At 41.6% G+C, this 25,685-nt stretch overlaps 1 protein-coding gene across 2 annotated transcripts; it reads left to right on the top strand.

Moving 5' to 3' along the window:
- The first annotated feature begins 791 nt into the window (after window positions 1–791).
- Window positions 792–23,963, top strand: slc25a25b (solute carrier family 25 member 25b). 2 transcript variants are annotated; one of them, XM_034217923.1, is made up of 10 exons: window positions 792–1,699; window positions 17,750–17,876; window positions 18,029–18,116; window positions 18,738–18,849; window positions 19,626–19,784; window positions 19,885–20,037; window positions 20,128–20,235; window positions 20,654–20,821; window positions 21,009–21,159; window positions 22,187–23,963. In XM_034217923.1, the coding sequence occupies exons 1-10, from the start codon at window positions 1,364–1,366 to the stop codon at window positions 22,369–22,371; spliced, it is 1,587 nt and encodes a 528-aa protein (XP_034073814.1). In that variant the 5' UTR covers window positions 792–1,363; the 3' UTR covers window positions 22,372–23,963. The 2 variants fall into 2 exon arrangements, with proteins under 2 accessions (XP_034073814.1, XP_034073815.1); XM_034217924.1 differs by lacking the exon at window positions 792–1,699 and adding an exon at window positions 14,911–16,423.
- The last annotated feature ends 1,722 nt before the right edge of the window (window positions 23,964–25,685 follow it).

Genomic DNA, 25,685 nt, shown 5'->3' with positions numbered 1-25,685 from the left:
TAGGCTATATCTTCCCCACCCCCATTTTGCTGTTGTTTGCTAGGTAACCACCAATATCAGGCATTGTAACAGAATTATCAGCAGGAATGTGGGTCTAATACTATCAATCACAGAGTAATAGTTTTTATATTTATTTACTCATAAATATACATTTAAAATGTGAAATTCATTTTGTAGTTACAAGTTAAGAGGAATCTTTAGAAACGTAAAAAAAAGATTGTTTTAATTTAACAAACTCATAGTTTGATAAGATCTTTAATTTATGCAACCACAACATAAAGATTATGTTATCCATCTGGAATGGAGTTATAATTTATAATAGGCTATCGGATTTCTCAGCCTTCTTTAAACCTATTGAAGAGAAATTATCCCCCACTATTAAAACAAGGTACTAGGAGAAGGAAAGGGGTTTCGCGTTAGTAATCTGATGAGTGTTTATCCTGATTGTTTTGTTACTACTTTATCTATTCTCTCAGGAATTTAAATAGGCTTCCAGTCTACCTAGAATTTTAAGTTCGGTTTACATTACACATCTGAAACAAAAGATGGCGCCAGTATACGTTTTTCAGAATTCCATTCAATATCCTCATTTCCTATTCTAATCCTCAAATTCTCATTAATATGCTCATCTCCGTTTTCCAGTCGAGGTGACAAATTATTGACAAAAGGGCTATGTCTGTACAACTACTGGTCCTATGGTCTCCTAGAAAGAAGAAATCAGCCGCCTGTCAGTCAGAGCAGTCTCTGGTCAAATACCACAGCACCCAGCACCCTTTGATGAAGTCACGCTGTAGTCTCGCGTTGTACAGCGAGACTTCTGGCGCAGCTCGCTCCCCGAGCCACAGTTTCTCTTCTCAGTCGGCAAGTTAACGGACTAAAATATCGGAACACATATCTTACTCATAACGGTCTTTATTGAGGAACATTTCTTCGTGTTTTGCGATATACAAGCTCGGTATAGACTCTGACACTCAATGCTGTGAAGTCATTTAATGAATAAAAGGTAAGGCGCTGACAGGTCAGGATCCGTGTCTCCCTTAACCGGCTTTTAACGTCAACATTCAGGCTAACGTCACCCTAAATAGGCCAGCTTACTCGGCTAATGTATAAAGTGTTCTTGAAGATATTAACCCTTTTCGTCTCAGGGGAACTCTGCAAATTGGTTTGGAGTAAAACGTCTGTTTTTTAGGCTTACCGGCTTCTGGTAGCTTTTCCTTTCAGAACAGGCTGAAATGGAGGGATATGTGACGTGGTAGTCAGGGCTCGAAAACACAGCTCGAGACACAGCGCTGGCCTTCAGTGCTCTCCGGCTGTTATCAGTACCGTACAGAGGTTAAAGCGTGGCGGACCGTGCCGGACACCTATGATACACCAGCAGGGTTCGTTGATGCCGTCCTTGCTCAGTGATGTATTCTGCCAGTGCCAATCAGGCGACACCCACCTAGGGGTCGACCCGGGCGGCGGGCACACTGAAGACCCCCCCTCAACAGCCCCCCGGCAGCCCGGGGCCGGGGACCAGCACTCGGAGCCGGGTCAGTCAACGCATCAATGTGACACGTGTGGAGGGCCCGAGCAGGAGCACAGGCTGAAGGTTCTGTTCCAGGTCCTGGATGTGAACGGGGATGGAGGCATCTGTGTCAACGACCTGACTATTGGGCTGAAGAAGTTAGGAGTACACCGCACTGAACATGAGCTCAGGGTGAGTGCTTTCAACCGGCTGTTCTGTTTGTGTGTATACTGTCTCCTTGTTCATTGTCCACACTTCTATCTTACTTGTTCGTCCAAGTGGTGTAAAGTAACTAAGTACATTTACTCGAGTACTGTACTCAAGTATACAATTTAGAGGTACTTGTACTTTACATGAGAATCTCCCTTGTCTGCAACTTTGTACTTCTACCCCACTAAAATTCAGAGGTGGAAGTACTCAGATCTTGTACTTTAGTAAAAGTAGAAGTATCATAGTGTAGTAATATACTCTGTTACAAATAAAAGTACTGCATAGCAAATGTTACTCAAGTAAAAGTATTAGCATGAAAATATAGTGAAAGTAGCGACAGTAAAAGTAGTCACTGTGCAGATTGGTCCATTTCAGAATAATATATATGATATGTTTTATAATGATTGATCAGGAAAGTGTTCTCAAAGCTGGTAAAGGTGCAGCTAGTTTGAATGACTTTGTAGACTGCAGGGTAGCTGGTGGATTTACTCCAGGTGGAACTAAAGTCTGATTTAACACTTGATTATATTTCACATCATTCATCCAGATCTGTGAAGTAACTAAAGGTATTAAATACATGTAGAGCAGGAGAAGTACACCATTTACCTGTAGTGGAGTAGAAGGTTCAAGGTTTTTTATGTTGGCATACGAACATAGCTACAGTCTAGTTATGACGATGGAAATCTTAGGTCAGGAAGTATCATAACATGGAAATACTCAAGTAAAGTACAAGTACCTCAAAATTGTACTTATGTACAGTACTTGAGTAAATGTACTTAGTTACTTTACAACACTGCTAAAATTCTGAGGTAAATATTTTACTTCTACATCATACAGTATGTAATACCTTTTAGTTAATTTGCGGATATGGATTATTGATATAAAATATAATTAATCAGAACTGATGTCTTATGTAAGTTTTGTAACTTTACTCTTTGATCAAATTCACAAGCTACAGATCAGTAAATAAAGTAATTAAAATGAGTTCCACCTTTACCAGCTATGATAAACACATTATTACATTCATAATTATAATCATACATATTTTTCATATATCTATATTATTCAGAATTTGGTAAATGTGCATAGTAAGTACTTTTACTTTAGATTTTTAAGTACATGTTCATGCTAATACTACTCAAACCAGACTCCAGAGTAGCAATACTCTGTTACAAGTAAAGTGAAAAGTTCTGCATTCAAATTATTACTCAAGTAAAAGTACATAAGCACAAGAGTACTTCTTTAACCTCTGCTTTTTCCTTGAATAGATTAATTGAAAATGAAATAAAAAACCGAAATCACAAAGACTACAAAGATAATAAGAACGACACACCAGGGAAGTGCAAAAACCAAGCAGTATTAGAAACGGACAAAGGTCAAGTATAATACAACATTGTTGATAACTTTTCGGGGGGGGAAATAACTTATGAATACATCTTGACAAGTAAGTAACATGTTGGTAGCACTTGTAGGCCAAGAGACATTTATGCGGCTTTCACACCAGCGCTTTTCCCTTTCTAGCTCCGAGCTAGAGCTTTTCTGGTTCAGCTCCGGTTTCCCTTTTCTGCTCCCGCTCTGTTCACACCGCCCAGCACCCGACTGGTGCTGCCGCTGCTGCGTCATGACGTCACAGTTTACATCGCTGATTTGCTCCCCAACGGCATTACGGCGCTCACAACAACAACAACAACAACAACAACAACAACGGGGAACTGCGTCGGGTCGATGATCGTGTTGCTTTTAATCACACGAAGCCAGAATAAATTGAATAACGACTTCTCCAACCTTATACTTTGCTCCAGAGTGCCGTGGTTCATTGTTTATTAATGTGTTTCTGCAGCATTTACCGACCGCTGCAGTGTTGGCTGCTCTTCCACGGGAGTTTATTCTCCTCCGTTAGCTCCCGGTTAGCTCACACTGCTGCGGCCGCTCTAAAGTATTCACTGTCCGACTCACACAAGCAGCTGATACATATCCCCAGTTCCCCTTAGCCTAAGTCAGCGTTTCTCAAAGTGTGGGGCGTGCCCCACTGGTGGGGCGCAGAGATGTGATAGGTGGGTCACGAATTACAAAATAAAAAAATTATTTTTATTTAAAAAAATAAAATTCTTATTTTTTTTTTCACACTGGTGGAATATCAAAACAACGGCTCGCCCAGGGTGCAAAACGCATCAATGAAAGCGACCCTCTACCACACAAAACAACACCTGTAAATAACCCAATTTGTGTTCTTTGAAATTGAAAAGGATATTGCATTGTGTTTGTTACTTTCGTTGCAGTTGTATGTCTTAAGTGTAATTTGGCATGCTTTTATTTTGAAGGCGAGTTTACGCTGATGACAGTTGTTGCTATGGAAACAAGAAACGTTTCACAGCGGGCGGAACCTGTCATAAAGTCTGCGATAATAAAGCCCACCCATTTAGAGGCAAGATATGATTGGTCAATTGTACTGTCATTTGACATTACTCTCTCTTCAGTTACTATAGCGGGCCCTCTGTGAATTCATAGCTGGACGTCCAATCAGCTCCTGTCTTCACAGACTCGCAGAGAGGAGCTTCTTTCATTTAACCCTTCACATTCAAACAGAAACTGAATAGGCAGATTCAAAGGATTTATTTCTTTGGAAATGTTATTATAAATACAATTTAATCAAGTTATTATTTGTAAAACTAATGACAAATATTACTAAAAACATATTTAAAAAAGATATATAAAGACATTTTTTTTTTTTTTTAATGTTTTATAATATTATTTTGTAGAATATCTTAGGCCCTCAGAGACAGGCTCGCCACTGGTAAAAATCTCTCATACACACATGTGAAACGCTCTCACAGACACTCACAACAGCGTTGCAGTCGGGAAGAAAAGCAATGTGGAGCGAGAGAGCAAGAGAGAGAGCACACCTTTATCTATTTAATAAAGTTGTAAAAACTAAAGTAAGAAATCATTCCAATGTGTACTATAGGACAGTACAAAGTTTAAAAGGGGAGGGATTAGTCAAATATGCATAAATAAAAAGAAAGAATGCTAACTAGGTAACATAAATGATTTGTTGTGATCATATTCTAAAGATGTTTGGATTATTGAAAAGTATACAGCTCCCTTTCATCTGAGTGTTGAGAGCTGTATCCATAAATTCATGTTGGACTCAAAGTAAGGCTGCTCGATTATGGCAAAAATCATAATCTCGATTATTTGGGTCAATAATTGATATCACGATTTAAAAAAACGATTAACCATTTACTTTGAAAACATCAATTTATTGAAGAAAATAATTTGAAAAGTATGTTTTTAACAGTTGATTACCCTGAACTTTAAGTATAATTCAACTGAAAAACCTATTTAAAAAAAATAAAAATCGTTTTATTTCGATTATGTTGTTTTCATAATCGTTGCAAGCCAAAATCGTAATTGCGATTAAAATACGATTTAATTGAGCAGCCCTAGCTCAAAGTGCACCAGATTGATGCATTTAACTTCAACATTTAAAAAAAATCTTCCTGGGGGTGCATGCCCCCGGACCCTGCCTAGAGGATGTGACGTCCACCACCAAATAAAGCAGGTTAAAATAATTAAATTGCATATATTTTATTTTAGTAAACACTGAAAATGGGTCCCACAGACCCAAACAACACACAAAGGTTAAAGGTAGCATATAATAATGTTAAAATGTGCTAAATATATACACTGCAAAAAAACTAAAAAGAGGAGTAAAAGTAGCTCACGACTTGTTTTAGTTTTTTAAAGTAGCCCTCATCCTAAAAAAAGTTGGAGACCCCTGTTATAGAACGATACATTTGACAATTTTAAGCTTGGCCTACCATTTTATTGGAGCGATGAGGAACAGGTGGGGCTTGAAAAGGCCCACCTGTTCAAAGTGGGGAATGACAGAAAAAGTTTGAGAACCACTGTGCTAAGTGAATGTGTGTCAGTCTGAATTGACGCTGTTTGGCATCACAACGCTGTTATGAAAGTTTCTCTGGTATAAAATGGGTGATGTTAGCATAGCAACCAAAGCTAAACTGACTACTTGCTATTGCTATCCTATTGTGGCATAAACCGTTTTCTACAGGCACATTTTACCGGCGTATTTTTATTATGATTCTACTTGTGATAGTCGGACACGACAACCTGTGTAGCCCATGTATTGATTCCATCCGATAGCTGCTATAATACAAAACAACACGTCTGCCTCTCTCCACAATGATCAATAACAATGAACGGATGGTCAAAGTAAGGTACAAATAAACAGAATCACACGAAGCCTGGTTAGTGTTGCCTGACTTTATAAAGTGTGTTTATAAGCACTACTGCTTGTAGGCAGGCATGACAGTCGACCCATGTTCAGGGGAGGTGGGTTTAGTTTCCTGCACGCCTCGACGTAAGCGACGCCACCTCTTAGCTCCGAAGCTCTTGCCTCTAGACAGACAATTTTTTGGAGCTGGAAGTGAACCGGATTCCGGAGCTAAGAGCCGGCGCCGCTGCGGTGTGAACAGGAAAAACCGGCACTTTTCAGGCTCCAGCTCCGAGCCGGAGCTGAAAAAGCACTGGTGTGAAAGGGGCAACTGTGTCAGTGAAACTCTTCTCCAGTATAACTAAGCATCTTGCCTAATGAAGATAAAGGGAGTACTGGAAAAACAGTACAAAACACTTTTATCAGAATATGCATTAAAGTCGACACTTGTGAGTCAAAACCTCATAAATTGAGAGAAACATAATTGTATCACTAGCCGCATTCACACCGCAGGACTTTCCCTGGTACTTTGGTTCTTTAGTTCCGTTAGTACCAATAATGTCGAGTTCACACCGCCGGGACTACTCAGTGCCGGGAACTATTTTGGCCATTTTCAGTCCCTGCTAGAGAGGTGGTACGAACCTGGTGATAAAAGAGTGCCAATTTCTATTCTATTTCTATTGGCTGGGCGAATTGCAAACCACGCCCCGTTAGACTCTGAATTTTTTTGTTAGGCAGCCATTTTTTTCCTCGCTACAAAACCACATCCACACCTGAGCGAGTAGGTTTTTTGTACTTTAAAGCAGTTATGACCACACGTACTACAACACCGGAGTGGTGGAATGATGAGGAAGTGTCGGCGCTTCTGGCAATTTACTCTGAGGACGGGATGCAGCAGCTTCTACAGAAAGCAGTTCCCAACTCCAAATGTTTTGAGCGATGTTCGCAAAAGCTACTTGAGCTGGGAATCGTGCACAGTGCACACGGATGCCGGGTAAAAATAAAGAAACTCAGGCAGGACTATAACAAAATTAAAGACCACAATAATAAGAGTGGTAACGATTTTCTATTGTTATTATATATATATATATATTGCCACTGTTTTTTAATACTGACACCTAACATGCACTAAGGTGTGTCTGCTGATATATTGCCACTTTTACATTGTTTTGAAACTACTTACACTTTATTTTACATTTCACACTTTTATTTAACTTCAATGTACATGCATACGACACACCTGGAACAGCGTGATGCCGTTATTGTTATGTCTTGACTGTGCAATAAAACAAACAAACTGGCGAAGCTTTATTTATTGTGTCCCACCCCAAATGTGCAGAATAGAAGAATGTGAGAGCAGACAGGTGTCGGTGGTTGAGTTTATCTACAATGTTGCAACCTTGTGCAGCAATGGCAGGGGCAGAAACACAAGTCTTACACACATAAACACAAGTCATTTATCATGTCATTTGTTTGAGATAAATAAGGGAAAAACACCAAACAAGGGTTAATGTCCTTTTCCAAAATCAGCCCGTGGAGGTCATATATAATAAATACATAAAGATAAAGTCCATTGTTATAATGGGGTATTTGATTTGTAAATTACCCTTATGAACTCCATCATGTCTGAGGTCGGAAAGTAAACAAACGCCTCATACAGCGGGTGGGCTTTATACCCAGGGGCGGATCTACCGGGGTGGCATGGGGTGGCAACTGCCACCCTAAACAATAGCCTTGCCACCCCAGCTGCCACCCCAGTTGGCATCTTTGTTTTGAAAGAAAAGTTGTGGCTCATCGGACATTTATGAGAGAAAGTCTCTAATGTCCGAGTGCAAGTGAATGCAGCACAATATGCACGTCATGTAACCCCTCCCCCGGTCCTGGCGCGAGAGTGGAAATATGATTGGTGGCGAATTCACTTGAACGGGGGGACGGCGCAAAACGAGAAGCCTTTCGGACCCAAGCACTGAAGGAATGAGGTAGTTGCGGTCTACAATGACAGAGAAGAGACTGTCAGTGTGGCTGCACTCAGCATTGAATCAAAACGCACTACAGCTGTTGATCTTAATAAGTTTGTGAGGCGTTTTGCTGAACAAAATAGTAATCGCCGCATTCAGCTGTAATAGGCATGCCAACTTGATGCTCTGCTCACGGATGACTCGATGAGAATAACAAACTGTTAAGATGATGACATTGTATGCGTGTATATATTTGTTTTTATTTGTGGAGGTCTGCCCCCAAAAAACAGTTTTAAGTCCTGAGAAAGTAAAATAAGACGGTGTGTAAAACTACACTGCCCAGCCAACAGAAAGTAACCACTTTGATTTAACTAGGCCAGTAGGTAAGGACCTTCCACTGGATCATAACTGCAGCGATGTTTATGTTTTAGCTGAATACACGTTTTTTAACCCTAACTGATGCAGTTAGTCACTTCTTTAATGTTTGTTCTTTCTGATGTAAAGTCAAGGTTGTAACTGTATATCAATAATGATATAATTACTTGTTTTTCAAATTTGAAGGAGGGTGAGCAAGCATCTTGATGAACATTCATCATTAACTCCTCCAAAAAATATAGTTTATTCAATAATAAATGAATATGTGAATCATAACAGTTCTTCACTATATCTGTAAAGCGTCTTTGAGCACCTGTAAAAACACTAACAAATTAAATCTATTATTATTATTTATTAACAGTGATTGACAGCTGATAGGAATAATATGATTGTTAATAGTATCATATTCATTCAGACAAACATCAATGAGACAGTTAATTAATATACTTATTGCAGCAGTCTGCATAGATTTGGTACCCCTGCTGGTCTAAGAGTGAAACCAACTCATTCAGTTATTGTTCAGTTAAAATTCATTAAATTACGTCTGCCACCTTGTAAGGCTTTACTGATGTGCCACAATAATATCACCTATGTGATTGAGTTAAAATATTAATATTGTGGCTTTCCAAGTTAACATTGATTGTAGGGGTGTAACGGTTCACAAACATTTCGGTTCGGTACATACCTCAGTTTTTAGGTCACGGTTCGGTTCGGTACGTTTTCGGTACAGCAGAAAAAATTATCACAAAACATTAAATATTTTTTTTTAAATTATTATTAAACTGTGACTAATGTATTCAAATAAATACAAAATATAGTAAAATAAACATTAAGGTGCAGCATTTCGATGAACTGAAATAATCTGTATTTGAACTGTACTAGTACCTAAGCAGCCAGCTTGACATTAGGACTTGCTTGTCATTGTATTTTCATGTTGTTTAAAGAAAGATGAACTTGTCCACATTGCTTGCCGAAAGGGCAGATCTGCTGGCAATAACAATGTCTCCTGCTGTGGATAACACCCTCTCTAGGGACAGTGGCAGCAGATACAGCCAGGTAGCACTTTGCTAACATGGCAACATAAGGATATTTGGCGTTTGTAATAGCTTTGGCTCGGTCTGAACTCTTTGCGAGTGGTGGAGGCTTAAATGCTAGTGGGAGTTGGGTTTGCACTTCAGTCTTTTTTCTTTTGGTACCGGTGATATTCACATTCGGGTGATGCCTTTTCAAATGAGTGTGATGTATTGCCAGCCGCGTAACCAATGTTAGTTGAACAATGCCGACAAACAGCTTTGGTTCGGTCCACCTGTCTTTGTCCTTCATCCTTGTACGTAACTGCGAAATCAAAATGTTCCCAAACCGGAGACTTCAATGATGCTGGAGGATTTTCAGCTCAACTTTATCTGCGTTCGCCATTTCGACAGTTCCTCAAATTACTGACTACATTTGAACGCATCCCTGTGACCAGCTCTCATAGTATGCCTCTCGTCCAATGAAATGACTTGGTCGCTCTATGATATAGATTACTTCCAGAAAGTTGTTAATGTTCTCAATTTTTTACGTTTAACGCTATATTCGTTCGGTACACACGTGTACCGAACCGAAGGGCCCGTACCGAATAATTTCAGTACAGGTACGTGTACCGTTACACCCCTAATTGATTGATATGATTGCGATTTAAATCAGCATATACTTCTGTCAGGGGATGCCACCCCTCAAAATCTCCTGCCACCCTCTTGCCACCCCATGAATATTTGTCTAGATCCGCCCCTGTTTATACCCCCTCCCCCGTGTAGTTCTTCTTCTCTCGTTTTTTTTTGTACTCGCCGTAAAGTGGTTTTGCGGCCTGCGAGTAAACCCAGAGAAGAAGAAGACGAAGTGACGTCAGCGTAATCTTGCCTCAGGGAAAGTACTGCGGTGTGAATGTGATTGGCACTAGCCCCCTGGCGGATTCAGTGCCGTGGTACTTTAGTGCCGTGGTACTTTAGTGCCGTGGTACTTTAGTGCCGTGGTACTTTAGTGCCGGCACTAAAGTACGGCAAGTCCTGCGGTGTGAAAGCGGCTACTGACAACCTTGGAAAAAGGGAAACAAGACTTGTACTGCTCTTAGGTCACGTTTACACGGAGACGGAACGGGTTGTATCCGCTTCAGTTCTCTATCGCAGTGGTTCTCAAATGGGGGTACGCGGACCCCAGGGAGTACTAAAAAATAAAACGTAATTAATGCATTTAAACAAACTACTAATAGTAGATACTACTTTATTCAAAAGTTTACCGTAATTCTGGATAATAAAATGGGAAAAATAAACGGGGCGCTCTCTTTTCCTCTCCCTCTCTTGACAGCTGGTCAGGCTCATGCAGCTCGCTGAACCTGTAATAAGTGACTCGACAGTAAAGAATACATATATTTATAACTAGTTTAGCTTGTTCCAGAGTAGATAAGCTAGCTAAGTGTGTTAGGTCTAACTCTTAGTGTATTTTGCTCCGCTCAACGGTCCGTCACAGCAGCGGAGCTGTGATCATGCAGAGCTGCGTGTTCTCCGTCAGCAGCAGCAGCTGATCTGATCTCTCTCTCGCGTCCGGTTATACTTCACTCGCGTTTATCTCCAAATCTATCAGATAGCTAGTTCTAGTTAATGATATGACTGCCTGCTTATCAAAGGACATAAATAATAAGCGTTGCTTGGCAACGGCGTGTGGCCGCAAAGTATAGCGCAGCATTATGCATATGAGGGGTCAAAATCCCATGCTCATAAAATGCTACTATATCTTTTTCTCTTCATTCCCCACGCCCCAAAATAAATGATTATACACATTTTAGGAAAAGTAAGGAAGTTTGAGCAGTGTGGGTTTTATATGAACAGAGTTACACATATTTCAAAACGCGAAGTGTAATAACTGCAGTTTGCCTCCCTGTCAGAATGACAAAGATCCTCAGTGAAGCACAAGCCCATGTTTCACTATATTGTAAGTACAACTTATTAAAAACATCAGTTCAATGCAACTAATGTCGTCTTAGTGTTATTGATGTTAAAATTGGTTTGCCATGAATTTAGTGATGGATTGTAAACATTTGAAATGTAGCATTTAAGTGTTTCTCAGTTACAATGTTGTTGTTTTAATGAATCAGACACTGATGGTGCAGCGCTGTACTGTACCTCTTTATATAAGCTTCTTGTCCCTAACAAATAGTTTTTGCGCTGATCAGGGGGTACTTGGCTGACATTTTTCTTTCAAAGGGGGTACATTATTGAAAAAGGTTTGAGAACCACTGCTCTATCGTATGGACGGTTCGTTAACACAAGGCCGTAACGGAACTGCGGAAACGGTGGGTAGATCTGCGGACGGAACGCTCTGGGGGGCCAACCGGCTCCGTGTGTACGCCCTATACGCCATAGCCCCGCCTCTCCCCACCTCTCCTGCTCATCCCCGCGTCACCCACCCGTCATTGCTGATGTGTTTCGCCAACAACAATAACAGTGTTCTGAGTGTTTCGAGCCAGGTATCTCGCAGGACAGTGCATCCAGCAGGAGCCTCCAGCAGACCCCCCCGCACGGTTCCCTCGTCCCTTGGAAGAGGCGGAGAGGTGGGTGTTTTTCATCTGCTGGTGGAGTACCGGGGAGAACGTCCTGCTCGGGAGCCAGGCTCAGAGTTAGTGGCTGTGGGTGCAGTGCACCTGCCTTTTACAGCAGGAGCACACGCTCGCCTCGGGGAGGGAGAAAAAGAGAAACAGAGCCCTGCCTCTCCCCACCTCTGCTGCTCCTCTACCACAACCATCAGCAACAAGTGGACATGGAGAACTACATGAACTACATGTTGCTAAATCCACCGCAGAGAATAAACAGAAGGGCAACCAGGCAACCATGGCAACCATGCTATTAGGTATAAGAGGTTGTCCCTTGTTTGTGCCCTGAACTGATTATTATAGAGACATAATGATATCCATTACATAGCTGAAATCACTTTTTTAATTACGTCACACATTCCTACCAATGAACAGACACTAACTGAGTGTAGTCACAGACCCGTAGTATAACCGTAGTATACCCTTGTTTGTATAATCCTGCCTTTCTACCTATAATGAAGAATTGTTAGTATTTGGACCTTGTTTTCATTTTGCTTGCCTCAGTGTAGGAGGAGAACTACAACTGTTCAAACTCTATCTGCACCTACACTTTCAACTGTATAAACTTTATTTTACTTTCAATGGATGAATTTGACATTTTTAGGCTATGACACACTGGTTAATACCTTGGGATTGGTTTCCTAACACAGCTTCATACAACATAGAATGGTGAGATATTCAAGGTTACTGTCTGGGACTGGTGTTAGGAGTTCTGCTTTAAGGGAGGGAGGGCCGCCAATCAGATGCAGAATTCACAGACCCAGCACTGTTTGCTCTGACTTCCAGACTCTTGTCAAGTTCATGTACTCTGTGATCTTGAGTCCTTTCTGAGAAAGTTTGTTTATTCGTAATGAATACTCAAAGACAACTTATTGAGTAGATTGACTTTGTTTGAATAGCATCATTCCTCAGACTGCAAGGAATCTGGGTGTGACCCTAGATAACAACCTGTCCTTCACTGCAAACATCGCTGCTACAACCCGTTGCTGCAGATACACGCTTTACAACATCAGGAAGATACGTCCCCAGCTGACTCAGAAAGCCACTCAGGTTCTGGTCCAGGCTCTCGTCATCTCACGCCTAGACTACTGCAACTCCCTCCTGGCTGGTCTACCTGCATGTGCCATCCGACCTCTGCAGCTCACCCAGAATGCAGCGGCTCGTCTGGTCTTCAACCTTCCTAAATTCTCCCACACCACTCCGCTCCTCCGCTGCCTTCACTGGCTTCCGGTAACTGCTAGAATCCACTTCAAGACACTGGTACTTGCTTACCGTGCTGCGAATGGATCTGGCCCTTCCTACATCCAGGACATGGTTAAACCGTACACCCCAGCACGTGCACTACGCTCTGCATCAGCCAAACGACTCGCTGCGCCCTCGCTGCGAGGGGGACCCAAGTTCCCATCAGCAAAAACACGTGGGTTTGCTGTCCTGGCTCCAAGATGGTGGAATGAGCTCCCCATTGACATCAGGACAGCAGATAGCTTACACACCTTCCGGCGCAGACTGAAAACTCATCTCTTTCGACTCCACTTCGAGCGTTAGAACTATTAACAAAGCACTTATATACTAATAAAGGACTGGCTTACCTAAAGCCAGTTGAGTAGCACTTGAAATGTTTTTGCTCTATGAAACCTGATGTACTTATATGATTCTGTTTTCTTCAAGTTGTATTTTGTTGGACGAACGCACTTATTGTAAGTCGCTTTGGATAAAAGCGTCAGCTAAATGCAATGTAATGTAATGTAATCATTTCTACCACAACACTTGATAAGAAGACATAATACTTGATGAATGCAGTGCAAAAGATATTCAGAATTATGGTTCCAAGCCAATTATGCCAACATTTTAAGTAGATCTTCTAACTTTTTCAATGGACAACATTGTCATGTTTTATGTTACAAAAAAGGTTCTCAATTCAAATTTCAGAGCATAAATATAGCAGCCAACTATTAAGCTATGTAATGATAAATTGTGAATGTGAATTGACTTCACTAGAGGCAAATGTTTTTTGTCCCTTCACTGGCTTGGAAAGGAAATGAATTGGAAAAGAATGACAATTTTGCGCATATATGTCCGTGGCCTTAAACTGTAGGAACCCTGGTAAACATTTGTTTTTTACCAGAAATGATTATCTGACTACTGTTTCACATCTTCTAGCGTTCCTATTGAACTTTCCATCGCCATATTTGTACAATTAACTGTGTTTTCATTACTTACCTCAGTACAAATGAATTATTCTTCAATGGGCTCTGTATGTAATTTAACACAAGTGATCATGTGAAGGTCAAATATAAATTGTGTTCACGGTTTACAGAGTTCATGCATAGATCGTGAGATCAGTGATGACAATTACAAGAATGTGATCTTTGGAGCGTCCAATGTCTAAAGCCTTACATGTAATGTAATGGTAGTGTAGTGCATATAACCCTTCCTCTTCCTGTCATACAGGTTGATTGGAGGCTAAGTTCAAAAAGAGATCAAATACCTTTCTCCATGAGGCACAATCTGCAGGCCTCCTCCTCATTGATAATCTAATGCTACTCACTGCCAGCAGTCAGTGAACCACAGACGGCAGCACCCCCCACTACAGAGGGCTGCTCTCAAAGACCTGTAGGACAACTGGGCATTTTGATAAAAGACATAGATTGAGCAGTGGGTCGTTTACTGGTTAATACAAATAGTCACAAAAAGTCTCAAATGACCTCTTCCAAGTTTGAATAATTCACTGAATCAAAAAAATGCTAAGAGAAATTCTCCCCTGGTTTAAAAAAATAAAGTGTGTGCTCTTTGGACATCAAAGATATTTGAGCTATCCTTCTAAATATGGATCAAATCAAACTCCAAAGCAAAACCTTGTTGATTGTTTGATAGTTTGATTTGCTAGTACATAGGCTTATAATACCTCTACCAACAGTAATAATAATAATAATTCCTTACATTTATTATAGCGCTTTATCAATGACTCAATGACAGTAAAAGCAGCTATTGTTTTTTAGGTTTTGGACTAAAGCTGAGTCGTGAGAGACAACCAAGAGTAGATCTGTGAAAGTGACATTTTAAGGACTTAATATACTTGAGGGGTTTGCATACATCTTTAGTGTATCATAGACAACAGAATTTAGTCCAAAAACCAAATTGTTACTTTTTAATTATTCAAACTAAAACAGGGAAAAGTGTTCAACCTCTCCAATTGCCTAAAGGTTTTTCTAGATCAACACATGGCTGGTTTTGGTTGTAGAATTTGATAAAAAAATAAATAATTGGAAACTGAAATGTAGAAGAGGTAGAGCCTGGTTGCAGTATCGAGACCTGCATAGTTTTTTTGCTGGACATATAAGAGAGATCCTTGAGAGGTTATTGACAGAGAGAGTTTCTTTCTGTCAATAACCAATTCCTCCTGGGATCAGTGTGCTCTACTGGCAGTGCAGTCAATGAAACAGACCTGCAGACAGCAGCTGGAAGTCTTGAGCAATTTAAGAAAATACTGTAGTTTTCACAGCGGGAGGAACCCTGTACGTGTTCAAATATGGCTGAGCTCTGATGTCGGGTGGATGGGTTCGCCTGCTGGTTGCTGACTGTGAGCCTGCAATGACTCAGGAGGAGGATGAGGGAGGGAGGCATCAGTCAGCAGATTTTCTGCTGTGAGGGAGGGGCTACTGAGGGGAAACCCTGCTCTCACTCCGCCCACTCCTTCTTCTCTGGTTAAAGATTGATGGCATGAATTAATTTCCATGCAGCAATCCTTTTCTCCATTGGCTGAGAGGCTCATTCCACGGCTTGACGATTGAACCTGCTAGTATGGGCTGCAGTGATTGGTCGGGCTCAGCTGCAGTGAGGATGCAGGTTTCTGCAGGTTCTCTTTACTGCATTTCTTTGGCTGCTGCTAGTGAAGCCGGCCAAATGGCAAATCCTGACTGCTGGTGCTGCTCAAAATAATTCATCAATCCAACAAGAAGTACTTGCAGTTCGAAATTCTGGGTCATTCCTCAGAAGTAACACAGCAAGAGCTGGATATGAGAATTTAGTTTTTATCCTGCTGGTTTTTTATTTACGTCTATCGACCTGAGCCTGGCTGTCTGTCAACTGAGTGATGTAATGAGAAAAGATCCAGTAAGAAGATGAGACACTGAGCTGGACCAGTGAGGTGGAAGAAAGAGGAGAACTCAGTCCCACGCTGTCCTCAGCTGACCTTTCCACACCTTTCTGCCATTGCATGTCTTTGATTTCAGCCAGCAGTACACAGTGAAGTTTTGTTGCTGTGAGACACAGTTAGTCCCAGCTTGAGTATGATGGAGGGGATGCTTACTTTCCTGTGCCAGAGGCTTTTTGGCAGGACGCAGTGTCAGCCTGCTGATCCTCAGTTGCCAGGGGAGAAAGAGACAGAGGCCACTGGGAACTGCAGAGAGGAACATACTGTGCCCTCCTTCGACAGTAAAGAAATCAGCAGGACTGAAAGTCCAAAGAAGAACACCGTATATATCCTTGTGGCACCTCCTACGGTTCTTCAACAGGTAGGATAAAGCAGGAGACTGGACTTCTGACCTTTTTATCCATCACTAACATTAGGACAGAGTTTTAAATTGTACTGTGAGATTTCTCGACATCTCCTGGATGTGACATTTCAGAGCAACGCTGTTCCCAAGTACAGCCTCCCAGAGCTGCTGATCTCAGTGCTGTTGGTCTCTGTTTACCCAGCTCACTGAGCTAAAGGCTATTTTCCAGAAACACATTGCTCTGTACTCAGACATCTACACCTGGAAAGTACAAAGTGCAAACACTCTTAACCGAACAGCTCTACTGAAGCTGCAATAGGTACCACATTAGAGCAGTCAATACACAGCGGAATACTTTCGACTGCTAGCTGGAACATTTAGATGTTTAGACAGCTTATGCTTTAGCAAGATAAATATAGTGCCTATTGGTATACCTATCAGCATTTGATAGATTTGATTAGGGCTGTTGAAATGTGCATCATACAATTGAACATGATACAATCAGTATGGCTGCTTTTCATTTAGTGTAGTGTAGTTCCATCTGTGCTCTGATGATGCTTTTCAGGAATATGCCACAAAGAGAAAACAATCTTTCTTTATTGTAGTCCTTCAACCTACAGTTACACAGTGGAGGAAACCTCATGTGTCTGTATGTCCCAGCATCTAACTGAGACCACAGTGAGTTTGACTATTTGTTAAGGATTGGGGCTTTGCCAGTAAAAGGTGTCGTGTTGTACTGTGATAACATATGGTTACTCTAAAGACACATGTACAGTCAATAGCTATCAAGAGTGCTGCCATACAATGTAAGCTAGACCAATGGACTCGTCTCCATCCTGTGAGTTAGTTGTGCACATGGTTGTTTGTTTTCTGCTTAGTCCGTTTTTCCTCCTGGCTAACAGCACTAATGATTTGGGAAAGTATTGCTCAGGTGGATTCTGTGGAATATAGCAACATGTAGAGTACCACTTTGGTCTGCTCGTCCAGCTGTTCCTTCCCTCGGGTAGCCATTACCTGTCTGTGTGTATTCATGCTCCAGCTCACTGTTAATCCTTGTAGAAATCCTTCCAGTTGCTTTAGCAGGCAGAACATGGCAGGGACGGTCTTAGAGTACAGATAAGCTGAAATGTGTGATAGCTGTAAAGTGGTCTGAACTGCAGGCTGCGTCAACATTGCACAGATGACAGGAGATGGTGGAAGCTTCCACTCTGACCTTCTGTTTGTCACTGTCCACAAAGCTATGGAGGAATCGGCTAATATCCTTTACAGTCACTGTATGTACAGCTAATGCAACAAGCACTACTGAGAATCAGCCCCTCAAAAGCTTCTATTCTCTCCTTACAGAAAATAGTGAAAGCAGGAGACAAGGACCTGGACGGACAGTTAGACTTTGAAGAGTTTGTCCATTATCTCAGAGACCACGAGAAGAAACTCCGGCTGGTCTTCAAGAGTCTCGACAAGAAGAACGATGGTAAGGAATCTTCTTAGAATGTGTGTTAAAAACAGATAGGACAAATACATGATCACACTGTGTCACAGGATGGTTAAGTATTGCGTAATGAAGTATTGCACAAGAGGAGCAGAGCTTCAAGTCTAACCTCTAGACTTATTTTTGTGATGTAGGCCGGATTGACTCGCAAGAAATCATGCAGTCTCTGCGTGACCTGGGGGTGATCATCTCTGAGGAACAGTCTGAGAAGATCCTCAGAAGGTGAGAGAAACGCTGTGATCCACCTCTAATACACATCTTGGATTCACACTTCTGTTCATTCAGTGTGTGTGTGTGTTTCTTTGTTATGTCTCTCTTTAACTAATCATTACGTTTTAACTCGGCTGCTGTTCTTTTCTACTCCTTGTAAACTTCTAATATTCTATTCATTAGCAGCAACTGTCTCAGTGTGATCCTTGTCCAATCCCTCTAACCACCTCCTGTCTGTCCCCTTGTCTGTCTGTTCTTCTCTTTGGGTGCTCTCAGAATATGGAGGGGTCATATCTGGGCCCCTATCTTGTAGTAAGTAGCTTCTATAGTGTTAATCGTCAGTGCTAATCAGTCAGTCTAATTCAGTTACTGCAATTTATTTAGCTATTTCAGAATGACCAATGAACACAATGGAACAACTAAGAAATGCTGTGTTAATACAGTGCACAGAGTGCAAGCAAAGCATCCTGCAACAACAGAATGCACTTGAACTCATAGATGTTTGTTCTTCTCTTTGGGTCACAGTATCACAACTTTGGAGAAGTAACAGTGCATGTGAGCAGACTGCCATCTTTGTTCGTTCTACTCTCTAAAACTGTCAGATTCATAAAACTGTTTTATGTTCCTCCCCAGTATGGACAAAAATGGCACAATGACTATTAACTGGAATGAGTGGCGGGATTATCACCTCCTCCATCCAGCAGACAACATTCCTGAGATCATCCTCTACTGGAAACACTCCACGGTACACACTCTGCTTCAAAACCAACATTATGAGTCAAATCTCATCCCTCCTACTGAAATATACTGATAAATAAGTGTGAGCAATGCATGAGAAGAGCAAGAAGTCAATATGTCTCCAGGATGTCACGTTAGAAATTATAAAAATACTATAGAAACATAAATAAACGGGCACTAATAGATGCTAATTGTATTAGCTTGCTTACCCTGAGATATGTCCTCCTCAACCTACCACCCACAGAAAGTAATAATTAACCCCATGAACAATATTTAGCTTTGAACGGAGCAGATAATCAACCTTGTTTCACCTTCTGGAATTTTATAATGAATTCTAATAATGATAACACTGAATCCTTTGTTAAGCCCAATGGAGGATAACATAACCCCATACCACAGACATATTCATACAGCAGTTTGAACTGTATCACACCGCACCGGCACATCAGTGTGCTGATCAGAGAGGATGTGTAAGGGGTGGTGCCAGACTGGTAAATAAAATCATGTGACCACAAAGCTTTGCTCACGTTGGCTGTCTCCCCTTTATCATCAGCACTTAACCCAGAGGCATGTTTCTCTTTGACTAGTCCTGTGCGGGGACCCCCAGACATGCAGCTCAGTTGCATGTCCCCCCAGTAGAGACTTACCTCTGCTGATGCGTGCCGTGCACTACATCAAACTAATATTGTATCTCAATATCAGTTTGACAGAAATAGCAGCGTCTGTGTTTGATGGTATGAGTATGGTATACACTAACACCTTTATACTCTGCTCCCCCCTCAGATCTTTGATGTTGGTGAGAGTGTGTTGGTCCCTGATGAGTTCACAGCGGAAGAGAAGAAAACAGGAATGTTGTGGCGACATCTAGTGGCTGGAGGTGGAGCGGGCGCTGTGTCTCGAACCTGTACTGCACCACTGGACAGGCTCAAAGTACTCATGCAGGTGAAGCATAACACACTGATGACTTTACTAAACAAACGGAAGATATTGAGTGGTCACAGTGTGAAAACAAGTGGACTGTGTTTCCTCTACTGGGCTCCAGGTTCACTCCTCCAAGAGCAACAGCATGCGTATCTCTGGAGGCTTCATGCAGATGATCCGAGAGGGAGGTGTGAGGTCACTGTGGCGAGGCAACGGCATCAACGTCCTTAAAATAGCCCCCGAGTCTGCTATTAAGTTCATGGCCTACGAACAGGTTTGCCCCAATACAGCAATGACCCCAATAAGAGTTTTATTTCCCTCACATTTTGTGCTGTTGCATGACATAAACATTCCTGTCCGTCAGATTAAACGATTGATGGGAAGTAACCAGGAGACGCTGGGCATTGCGGAGCGGCTGGTGGCCGGCTCTCTGGCTGGAGCCATCGCTCAGAGCAGCATCTACCCCATGGAGGTTAGAGACCAGGATCACTAATGCCTTTACCAGAGAGACCTCGCTAACAAAAGAATTCTATTCATTTTCTCACTGTTTTGTAGCAACTGGTGTTTTTTTTTTGTATGCAGAAAGTGGATTATTTTTGTATTGCGACTGACTGCCCATTCGAACTTTTAGCCTTGAAACCATCATGTGAAACTGTACTGTGACCTCCTTTCTGGAGGAATCAGATCTTCACACGCAGACTCACAGACCTCCAGTTATGCACAAAGTGTGAGCAAGTCATTTATGTAAATGAGGTTCATAACACCCAAGCTATTTAAATGTGACAGATAATGCACGGCATATATATATAATAGTCTATGTTTGTTGGACAAAGTGGTGTTTTCCTTCACCTGTCAGAAGGCCTGACGACCCTCTCTGTCCACTCGCTCAGGTCCTGAAGACACGCTTAGCTCTGAGGACGACGGGCCAGTACTCGGGCATCGTGCATTGTGCCAAACATATCTTTCGGAAGGAGGGGGCGGCTGCTTTCTACAAGGGCTACGTCCCCAACATGCTGGGCATCATCCCCTACGCTGGCATCGACCTGGCAGTCTATGAGGTGTGTGGTGGTTGTCCTTCTGATGGCCTGTGGGCTACAACTGTCCCTGAGTCTGGTGGATTGTGTCCGGATGCTGCGGTACTGCCTGCCAACGGGAGCAGGCACAACAGTTTGTTGCTGGGGTGATGGTGATGATACCTTCTCTTTGTTGTGTGGTTGAAAGTGACAGCTGTCCTCCCCTCTGCAGACTCTGAAGAATTACTGGCTGCAGCGCTTCGCCACAGACAGCGCTGACCCGGGGGTGTTCGTGCTGCTGGCCTGCGGCACCACCTCCTGCACCTGTGGCCAGCTGTCCAGCTACCCCCTGGCCCTGGTCCGCACTCGGATGCAGGCACAAGGTCAGTCCCTGCAGAACTCTCCTGTAATGTACACAGTGGTGGAAGGTAAACAAGTATATTTACCCAAGTATTGTACTTAAGTACTTTTTTGTACACATTTGTACTGTACTTGCGTATTTAATTTTAATGCCACTTTATACTTTTACTATGCTACATTTCAGAGGAAAATATTGCACTTTTTACTATAAACATTTACTAGTTACTTTGTACAAAGAATTAGCATGTACTTTGTACATGCTAATATGGCATAATGCAATACGGTACTACTAATCTACGCAGTATTTCACGTGTCAACATTTGGTCCACAACGACAAACTACAATACTTAAATGCTCTTGAAAGTATAAAAACATTATAATATAATTACTATTATTATAACAAAGTACTAAGATCTATTCTGCATAAAAAGTACTTTTACTGTTGATATAATGCATTTAGTTGATAATACTAATTTTGTACTTTTACTTAAGTAAAGGATATGGGTTATTCTTACAACACTGACAGCTGCTGTCTGTTAAAAATGTATAAAGATATGATCAGGTTCAGGAACAGCCCCATCCATTATTCTTATTAGTCAGTACTTTTCTGTAAGGACTGTACCTATTGCTACAACATTTTAGTTTCTTAAATCTTTCTTACTAGAGCTGGACATAAGTTTCTTATATCAATTTTCCAAAAGTCTTAAAAATGCTAATACATGGAAAGTAGGGCTTTATGAATCCTACCCACAGTATGAGGTAACAGTAGCTAGTGCATGTACGAGTGCAAAACATTTTGCAGGTGCAAGTAGATTCCAAAATATGCTAATGGTAATGAAAGATATAAGAGCTAGAACTAAAATAAGAATACAGTTCTAAATGTAAAGTTGAAAATATTCACAGGTAGAAGGTAACTAAGTAGTTTTACTCCAGAACTTTACTTCAGTTACAATTCTGGGGAGTTGTACTTAAAGGTCCAGGTTGGAGCATCTGTGGTGTTTCAGGAGTCAACATGTGTTGGATCAGCCTGTCTCCCTCTGTTTTCCTCAGCTACCCAGGAAGGGGGCCCTCAAATGACCATGAGCACCCTGTTCAGACACATCATTAAGACCGAGGGGCCCTTGGGACTCTACCGGGGCCTGGCTCCCAACTTCATGAAGGTCATTCCATCAGTCAGCATCAGCTATGTGGTCTACGAGTACCTCAAGGTCCAACTGGGGGTCCAGTCAAAGTGAGGAGGGGCAGAGGCTGGAGGCTTTATGCGTTTGTTTTGAGCTGAAGATTTGCTGCGTTGGCCTCCAAGAAACATGCAGCTGACCCTCAACATATTCAAATCCATTATGAAATATCAGGGTTTGAAAGATAAAGGTGATGTGAATGAGAACCTGAAGGCAGAGAGGTTGATGAAGACTCGATTGAAGCAACTCATTGTAGTTGCTCTTTTAACTACAATTATCTTGCGCAATTCAGGGGACAAATGTTTACATGACATTCATGGCAGTAGTTTACTGGGGTACCAGCAACTTGCTAATGATATGTCAGGAGCTCCTGCTCAGAGTGAAGGAAGAATCTTTGTCTTAAAGGGCTCTGCCACAGCACATCACAAACACCGTTCATGTTTTTCTTTCATATCACGTGTGCTCTCAGGCTCTCTGAGTTGGCCGCTTGCTGCAGCCACAAGGACAACGATACAGTAGCTGTAGTTTAGTCATTCATACACACACAAGATTGAATCAGGACCATAACGTTGTTTATGGAACATAACATTTCCTTTTTGTTTTCCAAGGTCCACTGCTCCTTTAGTTGCTTTAAATCCATTCAGGTCCATTCAGTCAGTTGTTTTAGGGAGTGAGATGTGAGCCAGCAGGAAAGCAGCAACATGTCTCATCATGATGTGACTTCCTTTGTTTAACAATGATACTCTGGACAGCATGTTTTTAGGATTATATTTTGTGCTTTTTGACCTTATTATTCAGTCCAGAACAGGAGAGACAGGAAGGGGAGGACATGCTTATTATTCAGTCCAGAACAGGAGAGACAGGAAGGGGAGGACATGCAGCATTTGTACTGTTAAGGGAAACATTGTGAGATTAAGTTGACACTGCACATTCTGTATTTTTAAGAAGTAGCAGTATCAAATGTTGAGTTTAGTGTCACTCCTATGGGTGTGTACTCATGGGACACACCTCCATTCTTCCTTATTCCTGTACAAAATATCAGTTATCATATGTTTTCTTTTGAAGCAGGCCCCCTCTATACAGGTTTCAAATGAGTCATCAGGAAAAAATGTCTTAGCTCGTGGCATTTGAATATTTCACCAGCTTGTCGGCTGAAGACATTTCCATTTTCTCTTGTACGAAGTGAATACAAGTGCTTCATTTGACCTGCTCTCTGACTGAAGCTGCAGACCCACGAGTGCCTTGTGTGCCTCTTACTTAAATGCACTTGAACACTATTAGAGGGGAAGTCTGTGGAACATTGAATGCACTTTAAGGTACTCCGCTTTAACTCCTGATTTTATTATTAGTAATGTATTTATGTATTTATTTTTACAAAAAAAGATTCATGACTGCATTTGTGATATATTGGTTATGCTGAATAAATAATAGTCTCTTTGATTTCAGAGTAATCCGTGGTCTTGGTGAAAATCTGAGAACTGGAAGTAATAGAAGGAATCTGACATGGTTTCAAAGAAATAGAATGTTCAATACAAAGTTAAACAAAAAAGGAAACAATAATGTGAATAAGTGGAGTAGAATATTTAAATCAACCAATATTTTTGTGTAATAGTTGGAAAATGATTAAAACTCAACTAATTATTGGGAAATGTGTTTTTGTCATCATTGATATGTTGTCATGTGTAGATGCAGTTGCAACCACAGTATCAACACACACATATCTATATGTCCCTCTCCACATACAGTCTCCTCCAAAGCTGTTGGAACAGCGAGGCCGACTGCTTTATTTGAGCTGTACACTGAAAACAATTAGGTCAGTATTTCAGATATTTACATCTAGATCTGTTAAACAACTGAGAAGAAAGCATCTTTTGTTTAAACCCACCCATTTTTCATGTGAGCAAAAGTATTGGAACAGAGACTTAAAGTAATAATACTTAGTATTTAGTTGCAAATCCGTTGCTTGCAATAACTGCATCAAGCCTGCGACCCTTTGACATCACCACACGTTTGCATTCTTCTTCTTTGTGATGCTCTTCCAGGCTTTCACCGCTGCCTCTTTCAGCTGCTGTTTGTTTCGGGGGGTTCTCCCTTCACTCTCCTCTTCAGCAGGTACAATGCACGCTCAACAGGGTTGTAGTCTGGAGATTGACTTGGCCAGACCTTCCACTTCTTTCCCTGATAAACTCCTTGGTGGTTTTGGCAGTGTGTTTTGGTCGTTGTCTGGCTGCACGATGAAGGATCTCCCGATCAGTTTGGTTGCATCTCTCTTTAAATTGGCCGACAACATGTTTCTGAAGACTTCTGAGTTCATTTAGCTGCTGCCATCATGTGTTGCATCATCAATGAAGATCAATGAGCCCGTCCAGAAGAAGCCATGCAAGCCCAAGCCATGACATCACCTCCACCGTGTTTCACAGATGAGATGTGTGTTTGGGATCATGAGCAGATCCTTTCTTTCTCCACACGTTGGCCTTCCATCACTTTGGTAAAGGTTCATCTTTGACTCGTCAGTCCATACAACTTTGTCCCAGAACTGTTGAGCCTCGTCTCTGTACTTTTTAGCTAATTCAAATCTGGCCTTCATATTATTATTGTTAATGAGTGGTTTGCATCTTCTGGTGTAGCCTATGTACTTTTGTTCCCAAAGTCTTCTGTTAACGGTGGATTGTGTTGTGTTCAAAATTCCAGGAAAGACAGACGACTTCTAAATGTAACTATTTATTATGAGAGAGCCAAATATATTTATCACTTGGCCAAGGACTCCGTCACGTCATAGAAATTACAGGTAGCAAATCTGTAATCTGTAACCACTATTTTTCCGGACAGGAGCCCCGAACCTCGTGCGTGCATAGGTGCATACATTTTTATTACACAGGGCGTTGCCCATACATTTATGATTGGTCAAGACTAGAAGGGGAGGGCCGTGGTTTAGACTTTGGCCTCTCTGGTTGGTGCACAGACTTAGCAGTGGCAGTCTCTTGGCAACACGACCTTCCAATCAGCAATCGGCCTGTGGAAGTCCCTCCCTACTCTGTCGCTATCCCAATCATTTGTTTTGCTGAAGCTTCTGCAGAAAAGTGGAATCTTGGTTATACTGATTCCCAGCTATGCGTGGGCGTGGAGCTAACCCAGGCGGCCAAGGCCATATAGCCTCAATAACTCATTGTTTCTACAGTGCCTTGCACCTGGCTACATTATTGCAAGCTTAAACTCTCATATGACTGTGTGTGACCTGGGATTAGTGATTGGGTCTATTTATTTTATAGTCATAGCAATCTTATGAACACAATAAGCAAATAATAAGAATCAATCTTGTAATGTTATATAAAAATAGACTCCACAATTGTGACACCTTCGCTCCTGCCCTC

The sequence above is a fragment of the Gymnodraco acuticeps genome, unplaced genomic scaffold, assembly GCF_902827175.1.
Source record: "Gymnodraco acuticeps unplaced genomic scaffold, fGymAcu1.1, whole genome shotgun sequence".
Lineage (NCBI taxonomy): Eukaryota > Metazoa > Chordata > Actinopteri > Perciformes > Bathydraconidae > Gymnodraco > Gymnodraco acuticeps.
The sequence above is the reverse complement of the archived record's forward strand: the minus strand, read 5'-3'. Positions and strand labels throughout refer to the sequence as shown.

What these genes read in the sequence shown, in the direction of transcription:
- slc25a25b (XM_034217923.1), top strand. Translation starts at nt 1,364, where the DNA reads ATGATACACCAGCAGGGTTCGTTGATGCCGTCCTTGCTCAGTGATGTA. An exon ending in GGCTCAAAGTACTCATGCAG is followed by an intron (nt 19,785 to 19,884) that starts GTGAAGCATAAC and finishes ACTGGGCTCCAG; the next exon opens with GTTCACTCCTCCAAGAGCAA. An exon ending in TCGACCTGGCAGTCTATGAG is followed by an intron (nt 20,822 to 21,008) that starts GTGTGTGGTGGT and finishes TCCCCTCTGCAG; the next exon opens with ACTCTGAAGAATTACTGGCT.